The sequence below is a fragment of the Ceratotherium simum genome, chromosome 36, assembly GCF_057802395.1.
Source record: "Ceratotherium simum simum isolate JZ-2026a chromosome 36, ASM5780239v1, whole genome shotgun sequence".
NCBI lineage: Eukaryota > Metazoa > Chordata > Mammalia > Perissodactyla > Rhinocerotidae > Ceratotherium > Ceratotherium simum.
Window position 1 is genome coordinate 29,562,085 of NC_141935.1, and position 27,314 is coordinate 29,589,398.

Consider the following 27,314-nt stretch of genomic DNA (forward strand, 5'->3'; position numbering starts at 1 on the left):
TATATTGTGTATTATTACAAAAATGTTATATAAATATATAAATGTTATAACATATACATAACTTTTAAAATATATTCTTTCATTTCAAATCTGTGGAAATTCCTCTCATTCAAGGAAAATCCAATCCAAGGATAATCCTTGTTCATTATTGCGAATTGGCATAAGAGCCCCTCCTATATTAACTTATTATTTTATCTACAAGTGTCAGGTTAAGAGTGTGCCGCTTTTCCCTGAGAGGATACAGTAGCTTGCTGTACCCCAACCATGATTTGTCCCAAGACAACTCTGGAGTGTTTCCTTTTTTCCAATTTGCTTTGCCCAGAGACAAGTATTGCAACAAATAGCTTGGGAGGCAGCTGTCTGTTTACAGTTCTAATATGGACTCACTAGAGACAGCTATTTCATATTTGCAGCCCTGGGTTTCATCTCTTTAAAACGAGAGCATAGCAGAGCCAGCTCATGAACTGACACAGTTCTTGATAGCATTCCTCCTGCATAACTCAACATCCGGATTTCTAGGAAAGAGTTCATTATCTATTTCAAGGGATTTCTGTTTCACATAAGGAAGACATTCTTAACATTAGGTCATTGCTTGTTACCGCTAGAGAAGTTTATTAGGAGAAATGGTGGGATCCCCAGCTCAAAAAGTTATATTCAAAAGCAGAGGAAGGACCCAAAGGCCTCTTCAGGTCTGGAGTCACGGTCCCGAGCCAAAGCATTGAAGAGCAGGTACAGGGCATTGGCTTGTCCAGACTGTACCAGTTGTCTGCTGGGTGAGAGCCAGTGGAGGGTGGTTACAAAGAATTTGGGTTTCCAAGTTAACTAGATCTTGACTAAATCCCCACTGGGCTGGGAATACATTCCTTAACCTCAGGAAGCCTCAGTTCCTTCAACTCTAACATATGAATAATAACAGCTTGTTCATCACCGTTTTTGTGAGGATTAGAGATAATGCATGTAAAGCAATTAATATACTGGCTGGCAAAAAATAACCCCTCACTCAGCACTAGTTACTGTATTTATTTATGCCTCAATTACTTCAAATATGTATGAGGTGGTTGAACTCCACGACATCTAACCCTTCGAGATCTAATATCCCATGCCTCAAAATTAAAGGAATGTTCACCCTTGAGTTTAAGGTTAGATGTCATAGTAGTAGTAATGTTAGAGTAGTGATAACTCTAAGATTTTAATCAACTAACAAATGTGTTAAACATTTCAGTACGTACAAGAGTACTAAAAGTACCAAATGTTCAACAAAAATCAGCTCCAGGTAGTGAAATGTGCTGGACACATTAAGTGGGGCCCCCATGGAGCTCTTCTTTATGGTCAAGATCCAGAAGAATAAGGGGAGATATGAGGATAACCAACCGTACTTGGAAGAAAGGAGGGAACAGGGACCTAATTTAAGCCAAGAGCATGTTAAACAATGTGAATTGAGAGCTCGAGTTCAGAGATGCCTCAGTTGGACTTCCACTGTACTGGTCATTCCAACATTCAAATAAAGCAAACACAGACTTCTCCAAATTGAGAAAGCTCCTTGGAGTAATTTCCTGGGGAACTTGCATGAAACTTCAGCTAGAATTCAGCTGCCTGGGGGGGTCCCTTGGGGATCTGGCAGCAGCAGCACAGCCTGAGAAGCCTCCTGACACCTTATCTAAAACCCGCTGTTAAATTGTGTGATATAACCAAGGTGACTTTCTGGTGAACCAAGAGACTATGGGCCTAACTACAGCAGAGGGGAGCTGAGGGACAAGAGGAGGTTGGAAGTCAGACCACAGAAATGGAATAACTGGAAACGAATAAAAATGTATTTATTTGAATCATTTATTGAGCAGTATGCGCTTAAAGAAACTATTGAGAGACAGCTATGTGAATAACTCACTGGGAGGTAAGGCAGAGTGTGATCCCCCTCTCTGACACTGTCAGTTTATGTGACTAGTGTTTCGTTTCTATTCTCTGTTTCCCTCCTCTAGACTATAAGGTCTACGAGGGCAATAGTTTACACCTGTTCACTGCCAGTAACCTCAGTGCCCAGATACGTGTTAGGCGCTTAGTACATATTTGTTGAACAGATATGATCTGGCCATAACTGAGTACAGGGGTTATGAGAACACAATGAAAGGAAGGTTTTATAGGACAAAGAATCCGAGAAGGCTTTCTGAAGGACAAAAGAAGGGGAACCATTTCATAGTCACAGACCACTTGGACTGGAAAGGACTTGGATAATGAGAAGGATGCTCTCGTTTTGCAGATGAGAAGATGGAGAAATGCATTTTTAGCCATGAGGAACGGGTCCAGATCCCAAGCTTCTAAGTCTAGTTTCCTTTCAAAAGTGGATCCTGTCAGGCAAATATACAGCAAGCAAATCCAAAGACAGATGAAGGAAGCAAAACGGCATGGATGTTTGAAAGGACAGGGTCTGTCCAGGAAATAAAGATGCTTTTAATGATTTAGAAGGAAGAGACGTGTATACGTAGTGGGGGAAGGAAAGAGAACAACGCAAGTGTGTGGCACAGCCCTTTACTGTGGCCCAGTCAAGTGAGGCGAGTTTCATGAAGAGGTCGGTGGGACTCTGAAGAAGGGGAGGGTAGAGGGTAAGCAGGAAGGGGAGGAAGAAGCAAGTGCACAGAGCGATGAAGAAGCCCAAGACTGCCAGGCACTCGTGGCAGAGTCTCTATCAGGGGTACAGAGAAGGGCCAGATCATGGAAGGCCTCAGAAGGTCAAGCTGAGAAACAGAATGTGACTAGTAATAGGGAGATATTCAAGATTCTTGAGTATGAATAATACAATGAAAGAAAACGAGTCCATATTGATAGTTCTCGATTTTAATATTCCAAGATATTTTAAATTTCTTCCCTGTTCCCTAAATATATCGTCATAAAGCTTTCTGATGATTCAGGGCCAGCTAAAAAGAAATGCTGTGTGTGTGCACATCACATCAGAGTATTAAGCTAAGAGAATTATATTTACTATAATTTGCCCTGGAAAATATTTTCTTCTTTAGTCAAAATAGTATAAAATTTCACAATTATCATATATTAATTAGAACTAAAGGATTCTTTCTTTTGCTAAGCCTTGGAAAAGGGTATATAGATAGTTATTTGGTAAACTGATGAAGTTCTAGCAATCCAAATGGTAGAAGAAATAAAATGTACAATCATTGTATGAAGTTCCAGAAACACTTTATTTAAAAATGGAGTTGTAAATGCATAACAAAATAACATAAGTAATAAATGTAACAAAAATAAATAAGGAGAATAATGTATTCATACAAAATAAAAATAACATAGTAAAAGGCCAAATGTTTATAATTGAACGAAACTGTGTAAACACTTAAAGGATAATGTAAGTAGAGTAGATGCTAGTATCTTCCTCAACAACTCCTTACCTTCTACTTCCATGTGGATACAATCAGTACCCAAACATTAACCAAAAGAGGGAACAATGGTGATTGTTTTGTTTGACTTTTTCTTGAAATGGACTGACCCTGTTTTAATGTATCATTTATTCTTTCAAAGAATCTGTATCTTTCCATTCATATTCTTCAAAACCTTTTTTCACTCTTCCTTTATTAGACAGAACGGGGAATTTAGCTTTACAGGGAGAATAGTTCATTTACCCTTTTTTTTTTAATTTAAAGAAAAATATGAGATCCATTATACAACAGACATTTGTTTTTACATCTCTACAAAAAGATTTTTTTGCATCTTATTAACTGGCCCAACAGTACAGGATTTTTAAAAGTCCTGTAAAGTTTTGAAATGTACAGTTTGTTTCTTAAAACAAATGTAGCACAGGAATATTGCTGCCATATTAAAGACCATTTCACAAAAGTTGCAAAGGTTGCAGTTTTAACCCTTATGAGACTGATGGGGTCAAGGGGAAAATCCAAGTCTACTAATAATATTTAACTGAATTAAGATTCACTCAAATTATAGTGTTCTGGAAACACAAAGATAAATTACTTTCCTTTTAAACTTATCCAAAGTGAACTTACTGGAAAGAGAAAAAAGTTTATAGAAGATATTTTTCATAGGCTTCCTGTTTAGTAGCAGAGGCCAGAGCCTCTGTCGCTCTCGTCCTGCAGGGTCTTCATACATGTCTAAGACTGAGACAGGATTTACTATCGGGTGCTACAGGGAAACACACAGAAGCAACTCATGGCTTAGGAGCGAAACTATCAACTAATCTTATGACTACTGGTTCTCCAAGTCTCCTAATGAGGAAAATTTTAACTTCATGATCATTTCAAGGGAAATTTTTTTTCAATTGTCACATATAAACTTGGTAACACAGGACCAATATACATGTTCTTAGTTTTAAAAATATACTCCACCTAAACTGTCTAGTTTAGCCTTTCTAGTTATCATCTGCACTAAAATGAGAGGCAAAATCTTACTTCCATTAAAAAAAAAACTGGAAAAAAGTGCCAAATTGATCTTTTCGAAAGTGGAGTAAAACACTGTGGGGTTAAAACAAATACAGTATTATCAATCTCCTATGTACAAAAGAAGACGGTTAGTCCTTACTGATATATAGATATGTCACCTACCACTCCCAGCAAATCTTAGTGCAAACATAATAGTTCTCTCCGTAAACCCCAAGACAATTTACGTAGCAACGAAGTCATAGAAATCACATATATGTTGGAAAATTTTAGAACACAAGAATGACTGTTTCAAAGGTCAGTTTGACTGTGGAGAGTCATACATCACTGTATCCAGTGGTCATGAATACTAATATAAATCCTATTATTAAGAAGCAAATGTAAGCATTTAACAAATCTGTACAGATGAAGAGGAAGTCCATTTCAGGGAGCAGCTTGGCACAGGAGACATGGGGGTCAGAAAAGTTGGGTATTTAGTTTGCTTGTAGGTCACAGCATGGCTTAAAGAAAAAAAACAAAGATCTATGAAGGGAAAGGATGCAATTATATAATTCAATTTGAAAATCATAAAACCACAAAAGGCGAGACTGCCACAATCTGCTTTTTCCTATATGTGCATCAAGTGGTTATCTAAATGGCTTAAAAGATTAATGTGACACCACATTACAGATAAAAAATAAATAAATAAAATTAAGAAGACAGAGATAACAAGATTGTAGTTGACCAAGCTGTCTTGTTTTGTGTAAGTCAACACTATGCTGCTTCCAATACTCCTAGTCATTCCACAGGCATTTACTTTTCAACAATCAAGAGAAAGTCATTCATGTACTGTCACATCCTCCTCTTCCCCATCAGGGTTGAACCTATTGAAATGTATACTGAAATCAGCCTCAGACTCGGCATTCTCAAACTCCGCTGAGACCGAGACAGCGGCAGGATGCAGAACCCTAGCTTCTGGCTGGCAAAGTGTCGGTGTCTGACCCGGGCTGCTGTGGTTATTCACGGGACTGGACTTCTGTTTTGGTGGAGACGGCAAGATAGCACTGGGAAATCCCATGTTGTTCAGGGCCTCCAAAGTCCCATCCGGGTCAATCATAGCATTGATGGCTGGAGGAAAGAAAGGAGTGGGGGAAAAAGATATAATTGTAGGTGCAGTTAAGTCTGAATATGAACATTGCTTATGATTTGGATAATATTTCAACCACTGATGCTTATGTGAGCTTAAATTTGTCTAATCCTTTCTATACTGTATCTAAAACCTGACTTTCAATAATTCTGCGGCTGATCTATGTTGTAGATTGTACAGACCTGAATGCTTTCTCTGGTTCCTTGCGTACATCTACTTTTGGGCATTTCAGAGTCTGTTGGAGGACTGGGATTTGGAATTGTGGAATTTAGGAAAGATTTTTTTGAAATTTGCTTTCATCATTGTGAGTGGATAGTGACAATACTGGTTATGATTTTAATAAACACTCCTAGCCACATTTATCACTCAGATAATTGGGGATTAGTTGCTAAGATGGGTTTCAGAGTAACCTGAAGGGTGGGGAGGCCGGAAGAATACCAGCACACTTTGCATGCTACCACCACAGGCTGCCCTTCATCCTGTGAGAGTGCCAGAACATCAGCTGTGTGCAAGGGTGTATGCACCACTGAGCCATGAGGACGCCCCGGGGCCTAGACACTAACATCCCATGGCAGCCCGTCAGGCCAACCAGACCCTGCTACCTCCACGGGAGGGGCCCGTTCAAGAGCAGCTTTCAACCCTTGAGTGGATGAGGGAAAATCTCAAGCAATGAGGAGCTGGGAGACAGAAACACCACAGATATAAGAATCACTTAAGAGGTCCTTTTAAAAGTATACCCTCATTCTACCAGCTAACAATCACCATGTTGGCAAGCCACTTTTACTCATGGGGTACATCATAACCCTTAGGTGTGCTGAGGCTAAACATAGGTTAAGAATCACTCAGCTAGGAACAACATATTATGCCTATAATAATTCAATCAATAAAGAATTATTGATTAGCAGTTGACTAGAATTAGCAGTTGACTCTGGAATCGGCTTGCCATACCACTGGGAACTTCTAGGTCAAGGCATACGTAGTATGCGTTAGTGCATGATTAAGATCCGACACATTCCAAAACAAAGACCATGTCAAAGTTTAGGAGGCAAACAGAGTCTCTTTCATTTTCTTCTCTCCCTCCTCTTCTGGTCCCTATGGCCAATATGCACTCATCTCTTGTGGTCCATCCAAACAACTATTATTTATATTAGAACAAGTTCATTTCAGTTATATCACAAATATAATTTAAGAACTATCAAATCAAATAAATAATGCTAATTGCCCATAAGCATTTTCAGCTGCATACATACATTTTAATACTTTACATATTTTTCATATATTAGTATTTATATATATAAAAGATAATATACATAATACTGCGAATTAGTTTATAACATCTAGCCTATATGCCCAAGATTTCACTTTATTATATTTTTAATTATCTATATCGGGTTTTAAAACTTCCTTTTTATGAGTAATTTGGATATGCAGAACTCTATATTTTTATCCATATGTCTTTACATTTAATCAAATAGTGTTCTAACAATATTTTAGAAATACTACTTAGAATGTACTTGTCCTAAACTGTTAGCTCTTTATACTTAATTCAGCAGTAAATTTACCTTGTAGCTGCTTTTCCACTCTTTTTAGCTCCTGTAAGATAGAAGAAATCTCCTGTGGGGAAAGCAATGACAAAAATTAGCTTACTTGAACCAAAACACTTTATTTGATAAGCAATGAATCTCACATTCATCTTATTTGGAATACTTAACATTATCTTCATGGCACTACATCTGTAGCAACAGGATATAAAATAATTATGATATTTAGTAAACGATTCAAATTTTAAAATCTTTAATGTTGAAACAGAATTATTTTTTTCAATGAGATAATGATAGAAGATGAAAAGTTCAAGATAATACACTTGTATAAGCAAAGATTTTGAAAAACTTGTATCGATCAACCTTGCAACAAATTTGTAAAAGTGCTCAAGGATTTTCTCTAGAAAAATGTATAAACCGCAACCTTGCTTTAGGATGACTCTCCGAACAATGAAAATCTGTACAAATGAAGTAAATGGAAATGACTTATGTTAACTTATATTTGAGTTGGCTCTTATTTCAAAATTGCCTATTTATAAGGTGTAATTACGATAAGAACAAGAACACACAATAGTGAGAAACATGAAAGGTTCCTCCCTCATACACTCTGCAGCTTTGAAGCAATCAACATTTTAAATCCCAGTGAGAGACAGCTGAAGGCATAAAATTTCCCAGATTTGTGCCTTTATACCTTCTTTTATAAATGTTAATCAACAAACAGTTCAAAAATAGCACATTATTCCCTTAAAATGAAACCCTGCCATTAAAACGTTTTAATAGTAAAGAAAAATCACCATACCATGCTTGAGGTCTTCACAATAGGGACCTCACTTTCAGCTCTTAACTTGCTTTCTATTTCATCCCAGTTCCGATCTTTATCTTTAAACAATATTCTAAAAATCAAAAAACATAAGCATTTTACTTTTCACATTTTAAAAGCCTATCATATCTTTAATGACAATACAAAAACAATACATCTTTTCAAAGCTACACAAGGATAAAGAAACCACTAAACACTACATGAACTGCGAATTAAATACTGAGCCAATATTACCAATAAACTCATTTATGTGAGAGATCTATATTAAAAAAGTAACTGACTGGTTATGAATATACCATAAACGCTTTAGTATTTATCTCATTCTTTACTGAAAACCAAATATAAAACAAATATAGATGACGATATAACCCCAAAATTTTAACTAATATTTATAAATAATCATATAACCACCACTTACAATGAAAACATAATTTTGTTTAGCTAGAACAACATACATAGTTAAAACATAAAATAAAATGAAGATGAAAATAAGCTGAATTACACATGAACAACTGTGTTTCTTAAGGCCTCTTTATACAATCATGTGTTGCTTAATTACGGGGATACGTTCTGAGAAATGCGTTAGGCAATTTTGTCGTTGTGTGAACATCACAGAGTGCACTTACACAAACCTAGATGGTATAGCCTACTACACACCTAAGCGCTATGGTACTAATCTTATGGTACCACTGTCATATATGCGGTCTGTCATTGATCGAAATGTTGTTATGCGGTGCATGCCTGTACAGGAAGAGGCATCTTCTTGATTAAGCAAAGTGTGAACACTATTTTAAAGGTGGAAAATTGGAGTACTTACTGTACTTTTCTTTAAAAATCTTAATTCACGTTAGTATATTTGTATATAATAACCCATTAGGAGTTAAGACACTATGCTTTTTGATAAAAGCAATTGCCAATAAAGATAATTATCGTTATGTTAGAAATTAAATTCAAATATATTAACATAAAATAAAGCACTACAAAATTTTGGTTTGTTTTTCAAATGTGGTATCCTTCTCTCCGGAATCCTTCATAATCTACGAGATATGACTCAGCAGTTTCAGACAGATGTAAATACTAGGCACCTTTTCAGTTTCTTCACTGAGTCTGGAAATCTAGTTTAACTGCCTTATATAAACATCAACACTGTACAAGTAACTAAATTATTACTATTGGAAGCTGATCAGTATTTAAGGAGTAAACTAAACTACATTCTTCTTTGTATTTCTTCAAAGACAAATATGTCAGCTTCAACTTTTTGAAAAACATGAAATTCATCAACATCCAATCAAGTCTGGAACATCTACAATTACACATAACCATGCTTAAAAAGACAATAATGGGTCTAGAATCTAAAAATAATCTTCTGACTTACTGTTGAATTTCCTAAACCCAAGAGACTAAACATCTTTGACAGCCATGTAAGAGCTGTTGTCCTAGTGACTATGATATTAAGGCATAAGTAAATTATTATGTGCTCTGTAAGAGAGTCCTTTAGCATTAGGATTGGTGGAAGTAAGAAAGCAACGACTACTGCGTGGACCAACTCAGAACTACAACAGACTCATACAATACAGGGACTCTGCGCTTGGCCACATGGTGCCGAAGATTCAGTGGATTTTGCCAGAAGATGGTTACTGGGTATAATGCTCGTGCTTTTCAAATTGTTAAACCATATATATTTCACTTTTGGTGAAAATGGCTTAGAATTGTCACCTGAGGTTCTTGACTCACACACAAAAAAAGGTTTCCAAAGTTCTAAGCCACTGAAGGGATAAAAATGTTTAAGATAATTTGTAAATATTGTGGTACATATTTAAGAAGCCAAACTTATCATTTTGGCTTTACGAAGTGAACTCTAATACAATATTTAAATACTAAGGAAGCAGAAAACTATATCAAGAAATTACTTTAGGCCAGGCCATAATGGTTAGACCTTAACTGTTTTTGTGCAAAGGTCATTATGGATCTTGCAGGAAAAAAATCATAGTTTTCAAATGATCCTCATCTTACGTTACAGATTCAAAACACTAGTTAGACTAAATGTCAGCATGCAAACATTAAATTCCAAAGCTAATTTAATTCAATCATTTATCTATTAAGCTAAAAATCCTTTTTGATAAAGCAATTGGTTTTAGGAAGAGTCCTAGGCTCACATTCTACGTCCTCCACAATCTATTCTCTAGCACTATGCCTCAATACATGCAAATTGGGGGCTGCAAACTGGAGTCCACCAACGCAGGGCCATGTTACACAACTTGAGGGGGCACTTTCACATGGAATACAGTCATGTGTCATTTAACGACAGGGATACGTTCTGAGAAACGCGTCATTAGGCAACTTCATCTTTGTGCAAATGTCATAGAGTGTACTGAATGGGAACAAACTTGCCACCCCAAAATGTGTCTCTTTAACATGACGATTATTTTAGGCTGATTATTTTTAAGAAACAAAGGAGTCAGAAAGTTTTTCTTGTTACCGCCCTCTTAACTGCCTAAGAGTTCAGATAAAAAACCCACCTGAGAAAGTGAGCATAACCTCAGCATAAAATGAACTAGGGGGTAGACAGGGAGGAACCCAGAAAAGCCTGTTTGTTGGGCTCCCCTCTGTGTTCTTCTGTTTTTGTGCGGACAAACACACACTTGATTTCCAAATGTTTGCTCCTTTTCACCTACCTGTGAATTGCCTTCCTTCCCTTTGAAGTCCCTGACTCTCCCCAACCCCAACATTTTCTTTTGTCTTTGGCTGAGGATGGTATTTCAGGTGAGGGCTTCAGCCATTCTGGCAAGTTACTCGGTTTTCCTGGGTTTCTCCCACGTTATTAAACTTTTGTTCGTTTTTCTCCTGTTAATCTGTCTCATGTCAGTTTAATTCTCAGACCAGCCAGAAGAACCTAAAAGGGTAGAGGAAAATTTTTTCCTTCCCTGTAGTACTTACACAAACCTAGATGGTATAGCCTACTACAACTAGGCTATATGGTACTAATTTTATGGGACCACCATTTTGCGTGTGTGCCATTGTTGACTGAAACTTCATTATGCCGTGCACGTGCACGACTATACAACGAGAATGCCGCAAAACAGTTCTTGTATAAATATTTTTAATTGAGTCTACAGAAAGTATTAGAACAATTTAAATAGGTGTACCTTTAGACAGGCCCAGGCAGGCATCTGAGTTTAGAACTCCAGGCACAAAGCTTAAAGACCAGTCATTCCCCAGACTATCCTGGCCCTTTCCATGCTAAAGGCTCAGGCCTCTCCCCCTTAGATTTGCTTATCAAAAATTAGACCTACCTTTGAATATTACCTCCTCCACAAAGCCTTTCCTGAGAGTCCTGGGTGAAAATGACTCTTCCTCTGCTTTTACCTCTAACTGGGCAATAATCTATCACATGATATTCTGTACAACAGTTAATTGTATACATGCTTCACCTTGCCAACCAGATTTCAAACTCTACAATAGTAAGGATGATTTATTTTCCCTATTATCTTCCACAGAGCCTGCCATAGTGCTTTACACTTAGTAAAACTCAATGCTCAAACTGAAGGCAACAAAATAACATCAAACAAACTCTACTGAGGTATTTTCACATCTATTTTTTTTAACTTTCTAAATTCTGTCAAATTTCTGAGACAGCAAAATCAATTAATCAATCAACCAATAAATCAATGTGTTTTTTGGTCTCAATTGTAATTAGATGTTAAAGCTACAAGAAATATTTTTCTTTGGAGGAAACTAGGAAGGAAATTCAGTGCAGGCTGAGAAAGATATTCTGTGGTAAGGTACAGTCAACAGGAAGAGAGAATGGTACAAGGCAGGTACTCTATGAAAATCTGCTGAATGAGGGAATGAATGAATGAGTGGATAAGGATCCAGTTACTGGGGAAGGAGGACTTGTATTTCAGTAGGTGGGATGAAATAACATGGGATCCTTATTTATAGGTAAGGAGACCTCCAGGTTTTCCAGTTGGCGGGTCACACGACTACATGATGAGATTTACACGGTATCTTTATAGATATCACTGGTATATCAAGAGGACATATATTTGATGTATTAGCTTTTTATGATAAAGTCCAAACTCCTTAACAAATTCTGCCTGAACTGATCCTTCCTTATCTCTCTAGTGTCATCTCTCTTCATCCTCTAGCCCTCTCACTTCACCCAGTTTTTGACTAATGCTATGTAAAATGTAGCTATATAGATTATCCTTCTAAATTTACTGGAAGATAAAGCAACTTGCTCTTACAGTAGCTTAAAACATATTTAAAATGGTTGTTTTTTAAGAACACCAATACAATATTTTAAAAAGATACTTTTGAAATAGCTTTTAAAAAATATTATCTAAATGACTTCTCTTATACTAGATAGTTAGGCTTATAATTCAATAAAAATGTTCAATGTGTTTTTACCATGATTACTGATATTCATCAAACACTGATGAAATGTATTATTTCAATATATAAGCAATATAAAATTATATTTGTGTGGAATATTACAATTCACAAACCATATTTGGACCTGGTTTCATCATATTTTAAAATTTTAATTATGGGAATTAGAAATAAATTAAGCTATAGCATCAATGAGTTTCAGAGGTATTTTTATATAAAGTCACCTTGAGCCTTCTTTTATACCTGGAGTCCATATCTTGATATTCCTAAAACATATACCAGACTTCCTCCTCACTTTATTGCCTTCTAGAAGAATTAATTTAAATTCTCCTATGTTAAAAAGAATAATGTAATCTACACTGTCTTGTCCTATTTCTAATTTTTTAAATTTATTTTTTTAACCAAAGTAATACAGAATATGGTTAAAAAATATAAATATTTCATAAAAATTTACATATCTATTACATACACGCACATATTTTTTCCCTCCAGGTTCATTTATACAAATGAGCTCATAATATATTTACTCTTCTACACCTTGGTCTTTCCACTTAATGATATCTTTACTTTTTCAAAAGAATATCAGTGAAGTACATCAACAGCCTCTTCAAATTTGGTGGGAATACAAGGCATACTGCCTTAACACTTAAAAAGCAACTGAATGTTTGGATTTTCTTAATCAGCATCTTGTACATATAACTAATTTTAAAAGTTATTTTAATGACTACAATTATGTTGCTATCCATTATTTTTTCAAGATAATTTACCCTTATCAATTCTCACGTATTCTTATGAGTTTCCTACAGAATAATAATTTAATATAACATAATTAATAGAATACAGCATATTCTAGGCACTTTACCATTAGACAGAGACCCCGGCCCCTATGGAATTCACATTCTAGCTCATTTATCTGAGCCAAGTCAGCTTGTATTAAGTTAGCCCTTCCTGCTACCTACATGTGATTTGTCTTAATTTCATTATTGTGCTTTAATATTATCCGTATTTTACTATTCACAACTTCTATTCCATCTAAGCCCAATCACCCTTTTTCCTTTTTCTTAGTATTAAAATCACTAGTTACAGAGAATAAATAAAAAGTATAACAATATAATTTCATTGGATCCTTACTAAATTAAAAAATGTACACATTTTAAGGTTTGTAATTGATTTTTAGAGAAATCACATTAGGTTCATGCTTTTTATAAAAATCACATTTTATACTTTCTGATTGGGCTTAGAAATGAGTCCACTGTTTTCCTTTCAATCACCCTCAGTGACCGCATCATTGGCACTCTAATACCATCCCAGGTGGGGACTGTCTGTGTCCCTTTAATGACCACATCACTCCCGAGTCTGCTGATCCCGTCTTCTCTCACACTAAGAGGGCTCTCCTCCACAGGACAACCTACCCTCCCGTGATCTGCTAACACAGCACGTAGCCAGAGACAAAGGCAGTCCACCCTTCCCTGGGGTAAAAAAGCCCAACTGAAATTTGTAGGATAAAAAATGTACACTTAATCAATTAGTTATTACACGTGAATTAACAAACCAGTAGGCCCCAACCACATGCCTATTACTAACATCCGGAGTCACGCCTCAAGTTTGGCTCAAGTACTCAATGTCGTTGAAGGTGATACATAACTGTCATCATTTTGAATTTAATTTCACTAAAAGTATATTCTAGAACTAGGGCATTATGGAAAGATTATTGACCAAAGGAGTAAATAAATGAAATAAACATTGATTAAAAGAATCTTACATGGGAATGAAGTCTCCAAATTCAGTCACTGATTGAATGACTTTTGACTGCATATTATTTGTCCAGCACTGCTCTGATGCCCTCACAATTAAGTGCAGAAGGCAGGCAAGTAAGCAGGTAATTACAATTCAGTGCGATAAGCATAAGGGAAATACAGGATGCGATACTGTGGGCGCCCGGAGCAAGAGCATTTGAGGAAATTCTGAGAAGCGTTCTTAGAGAAACTGCCACGCAATTTAAGTCCTGAAGGACAGGGAGAGGTGTCAGATAGTGGACAACTAGGTCACGTGAGAGGGCTAGGGGGTGATGAGAGATGACACTGGACATACTTCATGGCAGGGAACTGAGAAATAGAGTTCAATATGACATAGTCCCTGTACACAAGGTGCAGGCTAGTGAAGGGGTCAGACAATGAAAAATTACTATAACTCAACGGAAATAAATAGCAAAGGAATTAGAAAACCTAGTTTTCCACTGTCTAAAGCCTTTTTACATAAATTTTCTGAGTCTTACGACAGTACACATGCTGTCCTCTCTACTGATGAGGAAGATGAAACTAGATTAAAGTTTAACATCTTATAGAAGAAGCCCCAGGGGCTCACCCAGTGGCATAGTGGTTACGTTCACGTGCTCCACTTCAGTGGCTCAGGGTTGGTGGGTTTAGATCCCAGGTGCAGACCCACACACCACTCATCAAGCCATGCTGTGGCTGCATCCCACATACAGAAAACAGAGGAAGACTGGCACAGGTGTTAGCTCAGTGACAATCTCCCTCAAGCAAAAAGAGGAAGATTGGCAATAGATGTTAGCTCAGGGCCAATCTTCCTCACCAAAAAAAAAAAAAAAAAAGCAGCCCCAAAAGTCTCTTAATTTAAAATATTTACTATTATTTTGTGGAAAAGCAAATTGTTTCCGGTTATTAATAAAATTAATCTAAGTTATTATAGCTGTTAGCTCTCAAATATAAAGGGACTGATTATCTGGGACTTTTGTCTCTCTTTTTGTCCCCTCCTTGCTATCTAGCACACGGCTACTACTTACACCTAAAAAGGAAGGAATGCAGTAGTGGCAGCAGTAAGATTCAGTACCACTGACTTCACTACTTCCTAACAGCTGTGATAGCAGGCTTGCAAGAATTGGAAGAGGCGACTGTCAAGAATATAAGCAAGGAGGGGCCGGCCCAGTGGCACAAGCAGTTAAGTGTGCGCGCTCCGCTGCGGCGGCCTGGGGATCGCGGGTTCGGATCCCGGGCGCGCACCGACGCACTGTTTGTCAGCCATGCTGTGGCGGCGTCCCATACAAAGTGGAGGAAGATGGGCGCAGATGTTAGCCCAGGGCCAGTCTTCCTCAGCAAAAAAAGAGGAGAATTGGCAGATGTTATTTAGCACAGGGCTGATCTTCTCACAAAAAAAAAAAAAAAAAAGAATATAAGCAAGGAGGTTTGAGTAACAAAACAGTACCTGATCTTTCCAGCTGTTTTATCTATCGACTGTCTTATCTTCCTAGAGAACTGAAAGACGGATGACAGCAGCAGGTTATCTCCCATGACCTGAAACATCCAAAGAAAAAGGAGACATTGAAATATCAACACTGGATGTATAACCACCAAGAATACTAGTTAGTTACAACTCACTACATTTAGGGGCATTTGGTATTTATGCTAATTTTAATAAAAGACCAATGAAGAATGTAATTAGAGTAATGTGCAACTAAATTGAGAAAGAAATAAATATCAACAAAGGAGTTCCTTTTTGTTAAATAACTTGTCAAGTTTCCATATTATTTTGGTCATATCACTTACAGAAAATAATCCATATTATCTTATCTTCAATTACTATCATGTTCCTGTCTCTCATGCTTCCAAGTCAAATTATCATAAAACAAAAAATATAAATAATTTAGAATACTAAGTTTATTATCTATTCTTTCACCAAATAATATGCATATAGAGATCAAGAAGCTTACAATCCTTGCTCTCCAGGGCAGGGTCTAGCGGGAGAGATAATTTTTAAAAATTTACTCAACATAATAATTTTTTATGATGGGGGTGGGTACCACCCCAGTTGAAATTCATGGGCAAAACCAGGGGCTAGCAAACTGCTTCTGTAAAGGGCCAGAGAAAGAAGATTTTAGGCCATATGGTCTCTGTCACAACTGCTCAACTCTCTCATTGTAGCAAAAGTAGCTATAGATAAGATGCAAACTAGGGGGCATGGCTGTGCTGTAATAAACCTTTATTTACAAAAACAGGTGGCAGGCTGGATTTGGCCTGTAAGCTGGAGTTTGCCAAGGGCTAAATCATGAACAACATAGCTAGTGTAGAACACTAGAAAAAAGACTGAACTTGGGGCTAGATGTGGTTTCAAAATCAGCTCATTACATTATTAGAACTGTACCCGGACTCTGTAAGAAAATGCAGAAAATAAAATACGGCCTTGGACGTTAAGAAGCTTTACAGGCCAGTGGGAGACACAATAGTAATACATGGGAAATACCACTAAATGTTTTATGAAAAACAATGTAACTAAGTACTAAATTTTGTGATTCAGTGTTGCACAATTCTAACCAAAGAGAGTTCAGTGAGGGGTGGCATAAATAAAGAAAGCATCAAGGAAAACAGAATTTAAGAATGACAAGGATTTGAATTTAGTAGGGTATCAATAAAAGGTTACTTAAGATGTGGAAAGCAAGATAAAGACAATGAAAGGATACGTAAGCATAATGATATTCTGTGAGCCATGATGAAACAAGTCTAGTAAGAGTGGGAGACATATATTAATTAGGAAGGAGTGAGAAAGGGCAGGACAGTCTAAGGAAAGATTATAACACAGAAAAGGATATCTTTGTCCTAACCGATAAAGTGTACTTCAGTGTCACAATGTATTAAAAAATTTTCTGATATCAACTTTGAAATAACTATCAATCTAGATATTTCCATTCTCTTTAAAAACATAAACTTCTATGTAGTTTTATTACATTCAGAGGAATTTATCTTCTTAGACCTCAGGACAGAATGAGTATAGATAAGACTAGTGGATGGGACTTCTTCCTGATACCAAGAACAACAAATGCACCACCAGGCCAGGACAGACAGAGTGTGTTGTAAAACTATCCAGCATATTGCAACTAGGGAGCTAGCTACCTGCTTTTCCAGCAGATAGATTTTTTCCTACTCAGTATAACTGCAAACATATATGTTCTTACATACGAACTCTTAGCTCCTGTTCCTTAAATCCAGAGATACACAAATGCCAACTTGTGATTAAACCCTTCTTGTTAACTGCTCCTTTCTATATTCTCCTTCTACCCAGCCCCCAAGCCTGTACCTGAACCACCTCTGTGTGTCCTTCCTCAATTAGCTCTTTCCACAGTGCTATTTGAAATAACCATTTTTTGGTGAATAAACACCTTTTTATTCTTAATTTTTTCCCAAACTCATTTCATCTACTTTCCATGACCATAAACCTTTTCAATAAACCTCTTTCCCTGATTTCTCACTGCAACATTTATTTTTTTAAATGACAATTTAATAATTTATATCCACATTGGGTCTCAAGTACACAGAATTAATCATAATTCTTGATTCCTGACACACATCACTGGTCCAACCTGGACCACTTTCTCTTTCTTTCTCTTTAATAATGTAATGAGCACTTGTGAATCTACCACCCGAAACGAAAGCTAGGACCTAACAATAACCAATGTGAGAGAATAGATGTTGTTCAAAACATTCACTCCCTCCAGAGTCTCCATTAAGGACACTTCTCTCCCCCTGCCTTTGGCCTCAGCCATGTGACTTGCTTTCAACAATGAGATGTTAGCAGACACGACACAGCAAAGACCTGAAATGTGCTTGCATGGTAGCGCTTGCTCTCTTGTGTTTCTGATATAACCAGGACAAGAACAACTAGTGGGCCGGCCCCGTGGCTTAGCGGTTAAGTGCGCGCACTCCGCTACTGGCGGCCTGGGTTCGGATCCTGGGCACACACCGACGCACCACTTGTCCGGCCATGCTGAGGCCACGTCCCACATACAGCAACTAGAAGGATGTGCAACTACGACATACAACTATCTACTGGGGCTTTCGGGACAAAAAGGAGGAGGATTGGCAATAGATGTTAGCTCAGAGCTGGTCTTCCTCAGCAAAAAGAGGAGGATTAGCATGGATGTTAGCTCAGGGCTGATCTTCCTCACAAAAAAAGAAAAGTATATATATATATATATATATATATATATATATATACACACACACACACACTAAGAACAAGCCCTAGCTAGCTCACTGGTCCAAGCACTTTCACAGACACATGGAGCAAACCTGGACCCAACCTACAACTTTTAATCGTCCAGTTGAGCAGTACCAGTTAACCCACAGGTGTGTGACAAATAAACGCTTATTGCTCTACGCCAGTGAGATTTTTGTGGTCTGTTATGGAGAAACAGGTGACTGATATAATCTACCTTTAGTCATCTGAGTTCCCCAACCCCATCTCCCTGCCTCACTCCACCCAAGGTAAACAACATCCTCAACCCCACTCATGGTTCCCTCGCCTTCCTCCTTACATCATTTGTTAGATCTACTTCTGTCCTAAGGGTATATTTTCATTTTTTAAAACTGATGACAGAGAACCACATTATATATACTCTTTTGAGAACTGTTTTTTATCTTAATTATTTTTTAATGTAATATTGTTAAAACTCATCCATATTGTTGTATATTGCTATAGTTCATTTGTTTTGATTACTCTATAACTGTTCAATTTGTGAACATACCAGTTTATACATTCACTTTTCCGCTGGTAGAAACACTTAGATTGATTTCAACTTTTTGTTATTATACACAATGCTACTATAAATATTTTTGGCATGGCTTCTGTTGTCAATGGGAACAGGTTTCTCTTGGGCATATACTAGCAGTAAAACTGCTAGATCTGTGATATGCTTATGTTCAACTTTAAGAAATAAGGTCAAACTGTTTTCCACAGTGATTGCACCAATTTAACTTCAACCAACAACAATAATGTCTCCACATCTTCTCCAACACTTAATATTTTAAGACTTTTTAATTTGTTGCCAATTGAATTTATATAATCTCATCGTAGCCTTAAAATGTATTTCTCTGAACGCTCATGAAGTTGAACATCTCTTCATATTTTTTAGGCCTTAGGTATTTTCAGTAAAACGCTATTCATGTTTTATGCAAATTTTTCTATTGGGCTGTTTTTACCTTTTTAATTAATTGGTAGGAGTTCTTTATATATCTTGTGTACTAATTCTCTGTTGGCTGTATGTTTTGCAAAAGTCCTTTAATATACTTAAATTTATCAATCTTTTATTTTAAAGTCAAAACTTTTTTTGTCTTTTAAGAAATCATTCCCTACTACAATGTTGAAAGTTATTTACCTATATTTTATGAAAAATTTTAAGTTTTGCTTTCATCCTCATTTGGAGTTAATTATTTGTATATGATGTGATATCTGGATGAAATTTCATTCTACCCATGAGGACGAGCACTTCTTTCCCAGCTCTCTTTACTAACAGTTCCTCCCTTCCCCACTGATGGGATGTGCCTCCTCTGCCATCTGTTAAGGTCTGTGGCTCACTTACCTCATCCCTGCTCCATGTTCTCCGCCTCGTAATCGTTAAGTGATCAGGAGGCTCTGTGGGTTGAGGTCTTGGGTCACTAGACCGACAGTTGTTTCCTTCTGGTGTTTTAGAATGGACTAATGGAGGGATCTTTCGGAAGTTGAGGCTTTCATCAAAAACACGATCCACCAACTAATAGGACCAAAGCAAACCCTTATGAGAATAGAGTAATTTGGAAAAGTACAGATACTGGCATTAAAATTTTTATGATTAGACAGAAGTTATTCCATTCTGAGGTAGTAACAGAAGCATGATATCTTCAATAAACCAATTACTCTTTCTTTTTATAAGTACTTCAAAGGTGTCTGTTTTATAAAATAGATGTTCACCTACATAGATTTTATTTTCAAAATCCAAAATATATAGGTATATTAAATTCGATTCTTCCATGGATCAGATTTCCCCCAAATGGAAAACAGATGGTAAATAGAAAAAACTGCACCATGTAGATGGACAAGGAGTTCATTTTACTCAGATTGCCTTACTAGTGTAAGATAATATTTCTTTTCCTTTTAGTTTCCTATCTTGTTTTTTCCTCCCCAAATCCAGGCACCAAATTTCTTCACAGATACATAAACAGCAAATTCCAATTAAGTTTACAAAAGGAAAACCCTTTTAAATCCATAAAATAAGTATTTTGGTCTTATTTACACTTTTAGCAATGCTACAGAAATTACATATCCCAGTCAAAATGATATAGTGCCATCTACAGTACAAATTACACATACAATACAAAGTAACTCAGGTTTACTGAAGAAGGAATAAACTCTAGTATAATATTCAGAAATAAAACAAAAAAGGAAAAATGAAGGTCTATTCAATGAAATGTCTGAATAATTTTACTGGGTCTGAATGAATGTACAATCATGTTAGGTAAAATTTAGTTAGACAGCTGAGAAAATAATATCTTAATCATTCTAAATGTACCATAAGAATTGTGTATGTCTTGCCACCAAGAAGATCCTTTTGTTTTTCACCAATGAGGATGATTTTATATACATTTATAGTTGATCAATATGGTAACAAAACTCTACACAGACTAATGAAACATCATTTACCAAATTAGACACTACATGAAGGGGAAAATAAAACAACCAAAAAATGACCTTTAAAGAACTAGATTATAAAAAGAATATGACAAAAAGCAACTGAAGAAAATATTATTAGCATAGTTTACCGAAATTAAATTTGTCAAAAAGGCTAGCCATTTTTGGCTACTATTGAGAACACTGTTGTATAAAATTAAGGAAGTGGAATCATCAGTATTAGAGAGTGGCCAATTTTTTCTGTAAAGGGCCAGAGAATAAATATTTTAGGCTTTGCAGCCACACAGTCTCTGTGCAACTACTCAGTTCTGACATTGTAACACAAAACAGCCAGACGATAACTAAATAAATGAGTGTGGCTTTGTCCTAGGAAAACTTAGTTCATTTTTTCAAATGCCAATCTTTTGCTTGCATTTCTGCAACAGATCAAGAGACTCAATACGGCCAGAGTACCATTAATTTTATACTCTATGTTAAAGGTACCTTCTAGAGCAACGCTATGCAGATGGTGTCCCCTGGAGTGGGAGAGCAGGAAGCCCGGGTTTGGAAGGGCAATAGTCTATATATGCTAACTTATATCTCAGCATTTATAGGAATGCTTCAAAACTGAATATATATGTATTTGTACGTGTGTGCGTGTGTGTGTATATATGTTTCAATTTTCAAAGCATCCTCGTGTGTATGTATTTATCAACAGAATTATTTAAAGCAGTGAAAACTGTAGAATTTTTCTCTTTCTTTGCTATTAGAGATATCTCCTAGTTAACTAGCTATGAAAATACCTTTTTAATTGGAGTATTTTCATAGCCAAACTTTACAGAAACGTTATACAATCATTTATCAAATTTTGGTTTGCTTTTCATATACCATTTATATTCAGATTTTAAGTTAAACTATGGACCAATAATTAGCAAAGTGCTTATTTTGAATAATTTTATAGCTTCATGTTAATAGTAGACCAAATGTTAGCCTTTATTCATTTTGTTACAAAAATATAAATTTGTTAAAGCAAAGTTGGAAAATGCAGAGCTTCATGCACACAGGGAGGGAGGACATAACTAAAATAAACTAAGCAAAAAGCTAAAAGCAAAAGAAATAAAGAAAAGAAAGAACCTTATGCATTTCTCCATGAAGATCTCCTACCTCTTCTCTAGTGTCTATGGCAGAGCCAGGGGTGGTGGCAGCAGTGCTTACTGTGGTACTAGGGGCAGTGCCTGATGAAGTCACTGAATCTATCTCTCCTGCTACATCGTTGATTTCCCGAGCAATGAGAGCAAGATCTTGGCTGATCCTGGTAATAATTTGAGAAAAGAAGTTTAATCTCTTTTAAATAACAGCTCTAGAAACAATCATTTATAATAGAATCAGTTACATAAGTTGTTTATCTAAGTAAAGATTTGTACCCAAAACCTAAGATTCTTTAGAAATGCTATGAACTATTTTGATACTCAAAGTCTTAAACTTTAACTCCAAAAATTAATAAAACTAAATTCCACATAATCTACAAGCTGTCACTTTGAAAAATATATGTTAAACACCGTGAAGTAGTGCTATGCCTTTTAAAAGACACTGTTACTGTTAATGACTATGATAAATATATCACAAGAGTTCTTAAACTTGGGGGTGGTGGGCAGAATTCAAAGAGTCCATGAACTTGGATGGGAAAAAGCAATTACAACTTTATTTTCACTAACCTCCAACTGAAGCTTAGCATTTCTTTGAATTATAAATACAAGCAACAAACAATAGTGGTATTAGCAATCCTGGGGATTTCTGTCACCAACAGAAATCACACTATAGTTGCCACAGGTACCTCCAAACATTTACAATCATCACTACTTCAAAATTCCCGCAGTCATTAAACCCACAGCAATAACGCTCCATTTGATATGTTAAAGAACTGTACATTACTGTATCACTTTAAAAATATTTTCACAGCTGTATTTCAATATAATTGCATTTCTTTGTAACTCTAAGTATTCTACGTTTATGCATTTAGAAACATTATTCCGAGAAGAGCTCCATAAGCTTCCCCAGATGGCCAAAGGGGTCTACGGTCTCAAGAGGTTAGGAACCCCAACACGGCACTTTACACTACGCATAGCACTTCATGTAGTACATGTTACGTCATCTGAGGGTCACAAAGCTCGTGCAAGACAGGACCTATCTAACTGATTGTGAACAGGGACACATTCTCAGAGAAACCAAATGGCTTGCTCAGGACCACACAACTTGAAAGCAGCTAAGTCAGGGCCAGATCCCAGGTTTACAGCTCATTTCCATAAAGCCATTTACTTGTGTTTTTAGCTGCCTGGAGTGAATAACTAAGTAATTGTTGTCAGTGATAATTAAAGGAGAAAACAGAATTTTTTCCTTACTCCTATTTTTTTAAGAGGGAAAAACTTACAAAATCTACCATCGATATTCTTGTTTTTCTCAAAAAGATTTCAATTCAATGAGACTTGCAAGTTTTCTAAGTTATGCATCTGCTGCACATGAACTCAATTTGGCTACATCCACATGGGAGGTTTTGGAATGACAGAACATTCTTAAAAGTTCACGTGAAAGCTTATGCAACTTTAAAATCCAAAGTGCAAAGTAATACTTTTTTTAACTTATGCAAATTGTGAGCTTGAAAGACTTACAAGGAATGTGGTAATTGCAGAAAACTTTAACTATAGACCTAAAAAGAGAGGCTAAATTGAAGCTTATGGCCCAACAGAAGCAATCTGTGCTCAATTCCTTTTTTATTTACCAATCCAAAAAGGTAGGAAGAACACCAGTAAATATTTACTGATTACTTATTATGTGCCAGGCACTGTGTTAGGTCCTAAGGGCTACAACGGTGAAGAAGCAGACAGGGTCTCTGTCCTAAGAAGCTTAGAATAAATGTAATGAGCACCATTACATTATAAAACAATCAAAACCATCATATTATAATATAATGAGCACCATGATAAAGAAGCTTTATATTCATCAACTCATTTAATTCTCACAACCACTATGACAGATACTAATCATCTTGTTTCACAGATGAGGGGAAAATGAGGCTTAGGAGAGGTTATATGATCATTTTTTGGTTAAGGTCACAAATAGTAAGTGGTGTACCAGATTTTTTTATTATGTCAGGCTACATCTCACATTATCATTCCCAGTATAATTTTTAAAAACTTGTTAACTGTTGATGTAATTCTTCTGAGAAGGGGTTTAAAGTGTTCCCTTAGATAATATATTCAATTCTTGCAATTTCCTGAAATAAAAGAACTAGGACGAGAAACAGAATAACCAAGCTTAACGAGATTAAAAAAAAAAAAAGGCATTAGCTTATCCAAAAACCTATTTTTTCTTTAAAGTTTTTTATGCAGACATCTGTACAATGAAGCTTCTGATATTTGTAGAAAGCAGTATGAATTAATTAGGAAAAACAGGGACAACAGCAATCTCAACATGTTATACAGTAAAAATTTTCTTAAATGAACAACTCAATGTATATACGACGTATATTGTTCAATCAATAAGCACCCAAAAGGCCTTCTTTTAATTTGCAAGTATGCTGTATATATGCCAGCTGTTTCTCTGCATGGCAATTCTTAAAACTTGACTCAATAATACAGACTATTAAATTAATTTAAATCCACATTGCTTAAAAAATCTCAGCATCCACTAAAACCAGTAGTAGGAATTGTAAAAGGCAAATAAAATTATCAAGAAAAAAAACCCAAAGTTACGAATATCTTCAAGTAGAAATAGCAGATTTATGATTCAATATAGAGTATGAATCTACTCATATAGTTGTTAAATTTAAACTTACAAATTAATTCCATAATGTTTCTAGATTACAATTATTGGAATATTTTATAATAATGTATTTCTTTACATCTTTGGTATCTATGCTCTTTCTTTAAACTTTACCCTTGCTCTTATTCTCAATCTCCGCCCCATCAAATCTGCTAGAGGAGGAAATTCTAAAAGGATACATTTTATTCAGAGTTTTGCAATCCCTCTGCTTCCTTTGCAATACCAATAAAAACTCAAGCCTTCAAATTTGAAAAATTAACAGGTAATTTTCACATTTCATTTTCATTTTCTTTGGGACAATAGTCCAAAGGAAGGAAATACAGATTAAGGGTTAAGTTCTATAACATCGGTTCTAGTTTTCTATCTTCCTGAGTGTCAGTACCAATGATCCAATTGCAAAAATGTCGTAGAAATAAATATGCATTATTTGTAAGAAGGTGGGATAACATGAAGGACATACTTTATGAAGTTTATGGTTTTTTAATGTGAACTACCTCAGTAATATAACTTTCTTATTTAAATCAATTAAAGGTTATCTTTCACTGAAGGGTTGAATACAGGGGGAAAAGGGTATTAATAATAGGCTTTGGGTGGGCCGGCCCCGTGGCTTAGCAGTTAAGTACTCGCGCTCCGCTGCTGGCAGCCAGGGTTTGGATCCTGGGCGTGCACTGACGCACCGCTTCTCCAGCCAAGCTGAGGCCGCGTCCCACATACAGCAACTAGAAGGATGTGCAGCTATGACATACAACTACCTACTGGGGCTTTGGGGGAAAAAATAAATAAATAAAATTAAAAAAAAAATAGGCTTTGGGTATACAGGAAGTTTAAACATGTAATATTTGCAAGTGTGATTTAATAACCATAATAGAAACAAACTAACAGACTTTATTGATTTAAAGTGCCAACCTGAACACTCTTTTAGGTTTTAAATTAATTATAAAAGGATAAAATCTGCTTTATCTTTTTAATAGCATATCAACTTTCGAAAGTTTTTACGTGTAAACAGAGTTCCAAAGGCTATATACATGCAAACACTAGAATGAGGCTATCTCGGATACAACTGGAAACAAGGAACTGATGAACTACTAATACAATAGCTTTAGAATCCTAACACTGAAGCTGCTGACAACAAATCTAACCTCCCGTTACTTTAGCATTGGAGAGGAGATTACAGCTACAACTTGACTCAGCCTTTAAGAAATAATTTAGTCTAGCTTTTAAATGACAAGAGTAATAAAATACAAAATTAGTTTAAGGAGAGACATTAAGGGTCATTCCAGAAAAGCTTATGTTGAATCTGACACTATAATAAAGAATCATAAAAAGTCAAGTTCTCAAGAGGCTTAAAGATTAACTCATATATTTGCCCTAAGTATAGACTATAGGGAAGGTTCACAGAAAACTTCCCTACTGATAGGGCAAGTTGTTCCTCTTCTTTTGGTGGAAACTGTCAGTTCTATTTATTATATTTTGGCGGCATTTTGATCCAATATTGCCAAACCTTAATGAAAGCATTACGGCAAACCACATCTCTTGTGAACATTGAATGAAAGCATGGAGAATTGGGAGAAATCAGTAATCTGAGCCACAAGACTGGCTTAGGGCGGGAAAGTAATGAGTTGAAATTGGAGGCTTCTCTTGGGCAGCCAGAGCAACTTAACGAGTGGCCCAAATAGAGGAATAAAGTACATGGAATCTATTTCTGGCCATAAAAAGAGGTATGGATTTAATTATATTAAAAAAAAGGTACCTCCCATTACTGTCAATGAAACTAAGCTCAAACACTAACTTAGCACCACAGGTAAGTTCTATTTGGCTAAATGTAAGAAGAGTCTTAAAACTAGGCTTCTGAATATGCTTCAAATAATTGAACAAGCCATAAAGAAGGAGGTAATGGTAAGAAGATAACTGTGAAGGTCTTAGCACACACTGTTGGCTATCAATAAACATTTCCTAAGTGAATGAGTAAATTTAAAAACCAAACCAAAACAAACCAGAAAACCCAGGCCATTTCCACCAGAGACACAAAGTCTGCAAGTTAAAAGAAGACAATGAGGGCCAGCCCCGTGGCTTAGAGGTTAAGTGCGCATGCTCCGCTGCTGGCGGCCCGGGTTTGGATCCCAGGCGCGCACCGATGCACCGCTTCTCTGGCCATGCTGAGGACGCGTCCCACATACAGCAACTAGAAGGATGTGCAACTATGACATACAACTATCTGCTGGGGCTTTGGGGCAAAAAAGGAGCAGGATTGGCAATAGATGTTAGCTCAGAGCTGATCTTCCTCACAAAAAATAAACAAATAAACAAAAGACCACGATGGCCTGAAGTCATCTGACAGGAAAGCACTGTCCTTACTCCGTGAGCAGGCCTGAGACCGCCAAGCACCGCCAGAGAGGCAGTCAGAGGCAGCCTCAGGCCAGAGAATACGATGAAGGCACAGGCAAGTTCTAGGGAATGTGGGAAAACTAAAGAGAAACTGAAGAATAACTGTCCTTTGAACTTGTGGGCAGATGTTGTATGCCCACTCCTGTTGGATCTGGCCTAGCCCAACAGAAAAAAGAGAAACAGCTGGGCCTAGATTTAGTGATTTTGAGCCAATAAATCAGGTCTTAAAATTATTGAGCAGATATATCTTATTCCTGGATAAAATAATTCTTATCTCTACAGTCTTTTCTCCAAACCAAAAATACTTCAGTATTATCAAAGCTCACCTCCACCCACACCCCCAAATGTACTATATCATTTAATTATATTGCAATTAAAAGACTTTTTCTTACTACGATTGAAATGCA

General features: G+C 36.4%; 1 protein-coding gene across 15 annotated transcripts in view; it reads right to left on the reverse strand.

The window, feature by feature from the left end:
- Positions 1–3,164: 3,164 nt before the first annotated feature.
- Positions 3,165–27,314, reverse strand: part of CEP170 (centrosomal protein 170) — a 134,939-nt gene continuing 110,789 nt past the window's right edge. For 10 of the 15 annotated variants that reach the window (XM_087424473.1, XM_087424482.1, XM_087424485.1 and 7 more), the window contains 6 exons: positions 21,838–22,015; positions 19,640–19,810; positions 15,493–15,581; positions 7,858–7,951; positions 7,080–7,131; positions 3,165–5,498 (listed from right to left, as the gene is read on the reverse strand). In XM_087424473.1, coding sequence (XP_087280599.1) covers positions 5,209–5,498; positions 7,080–7,131; positions 7,858–7,951; positions 15,493–15,581; positions 19,640–19,810; positions 21,838–22,015 — 874 coding nt within the window. In that variant the 3' untranslated portion in view covers positions 3,165–5,208. The remainder of the gene's footprint in view (positions 5,499–7,079; positions 7,132–7,857; positions 7,952–15,492; positions 15,582–19,639; positions 19,811–21,837; positions 22,016–27,314) is intronic. The other 5 variants (XM_087424484.1, XM_087424481.1, XM_087424476.1 and 2 more) reach the window with 3 other exon arrangements.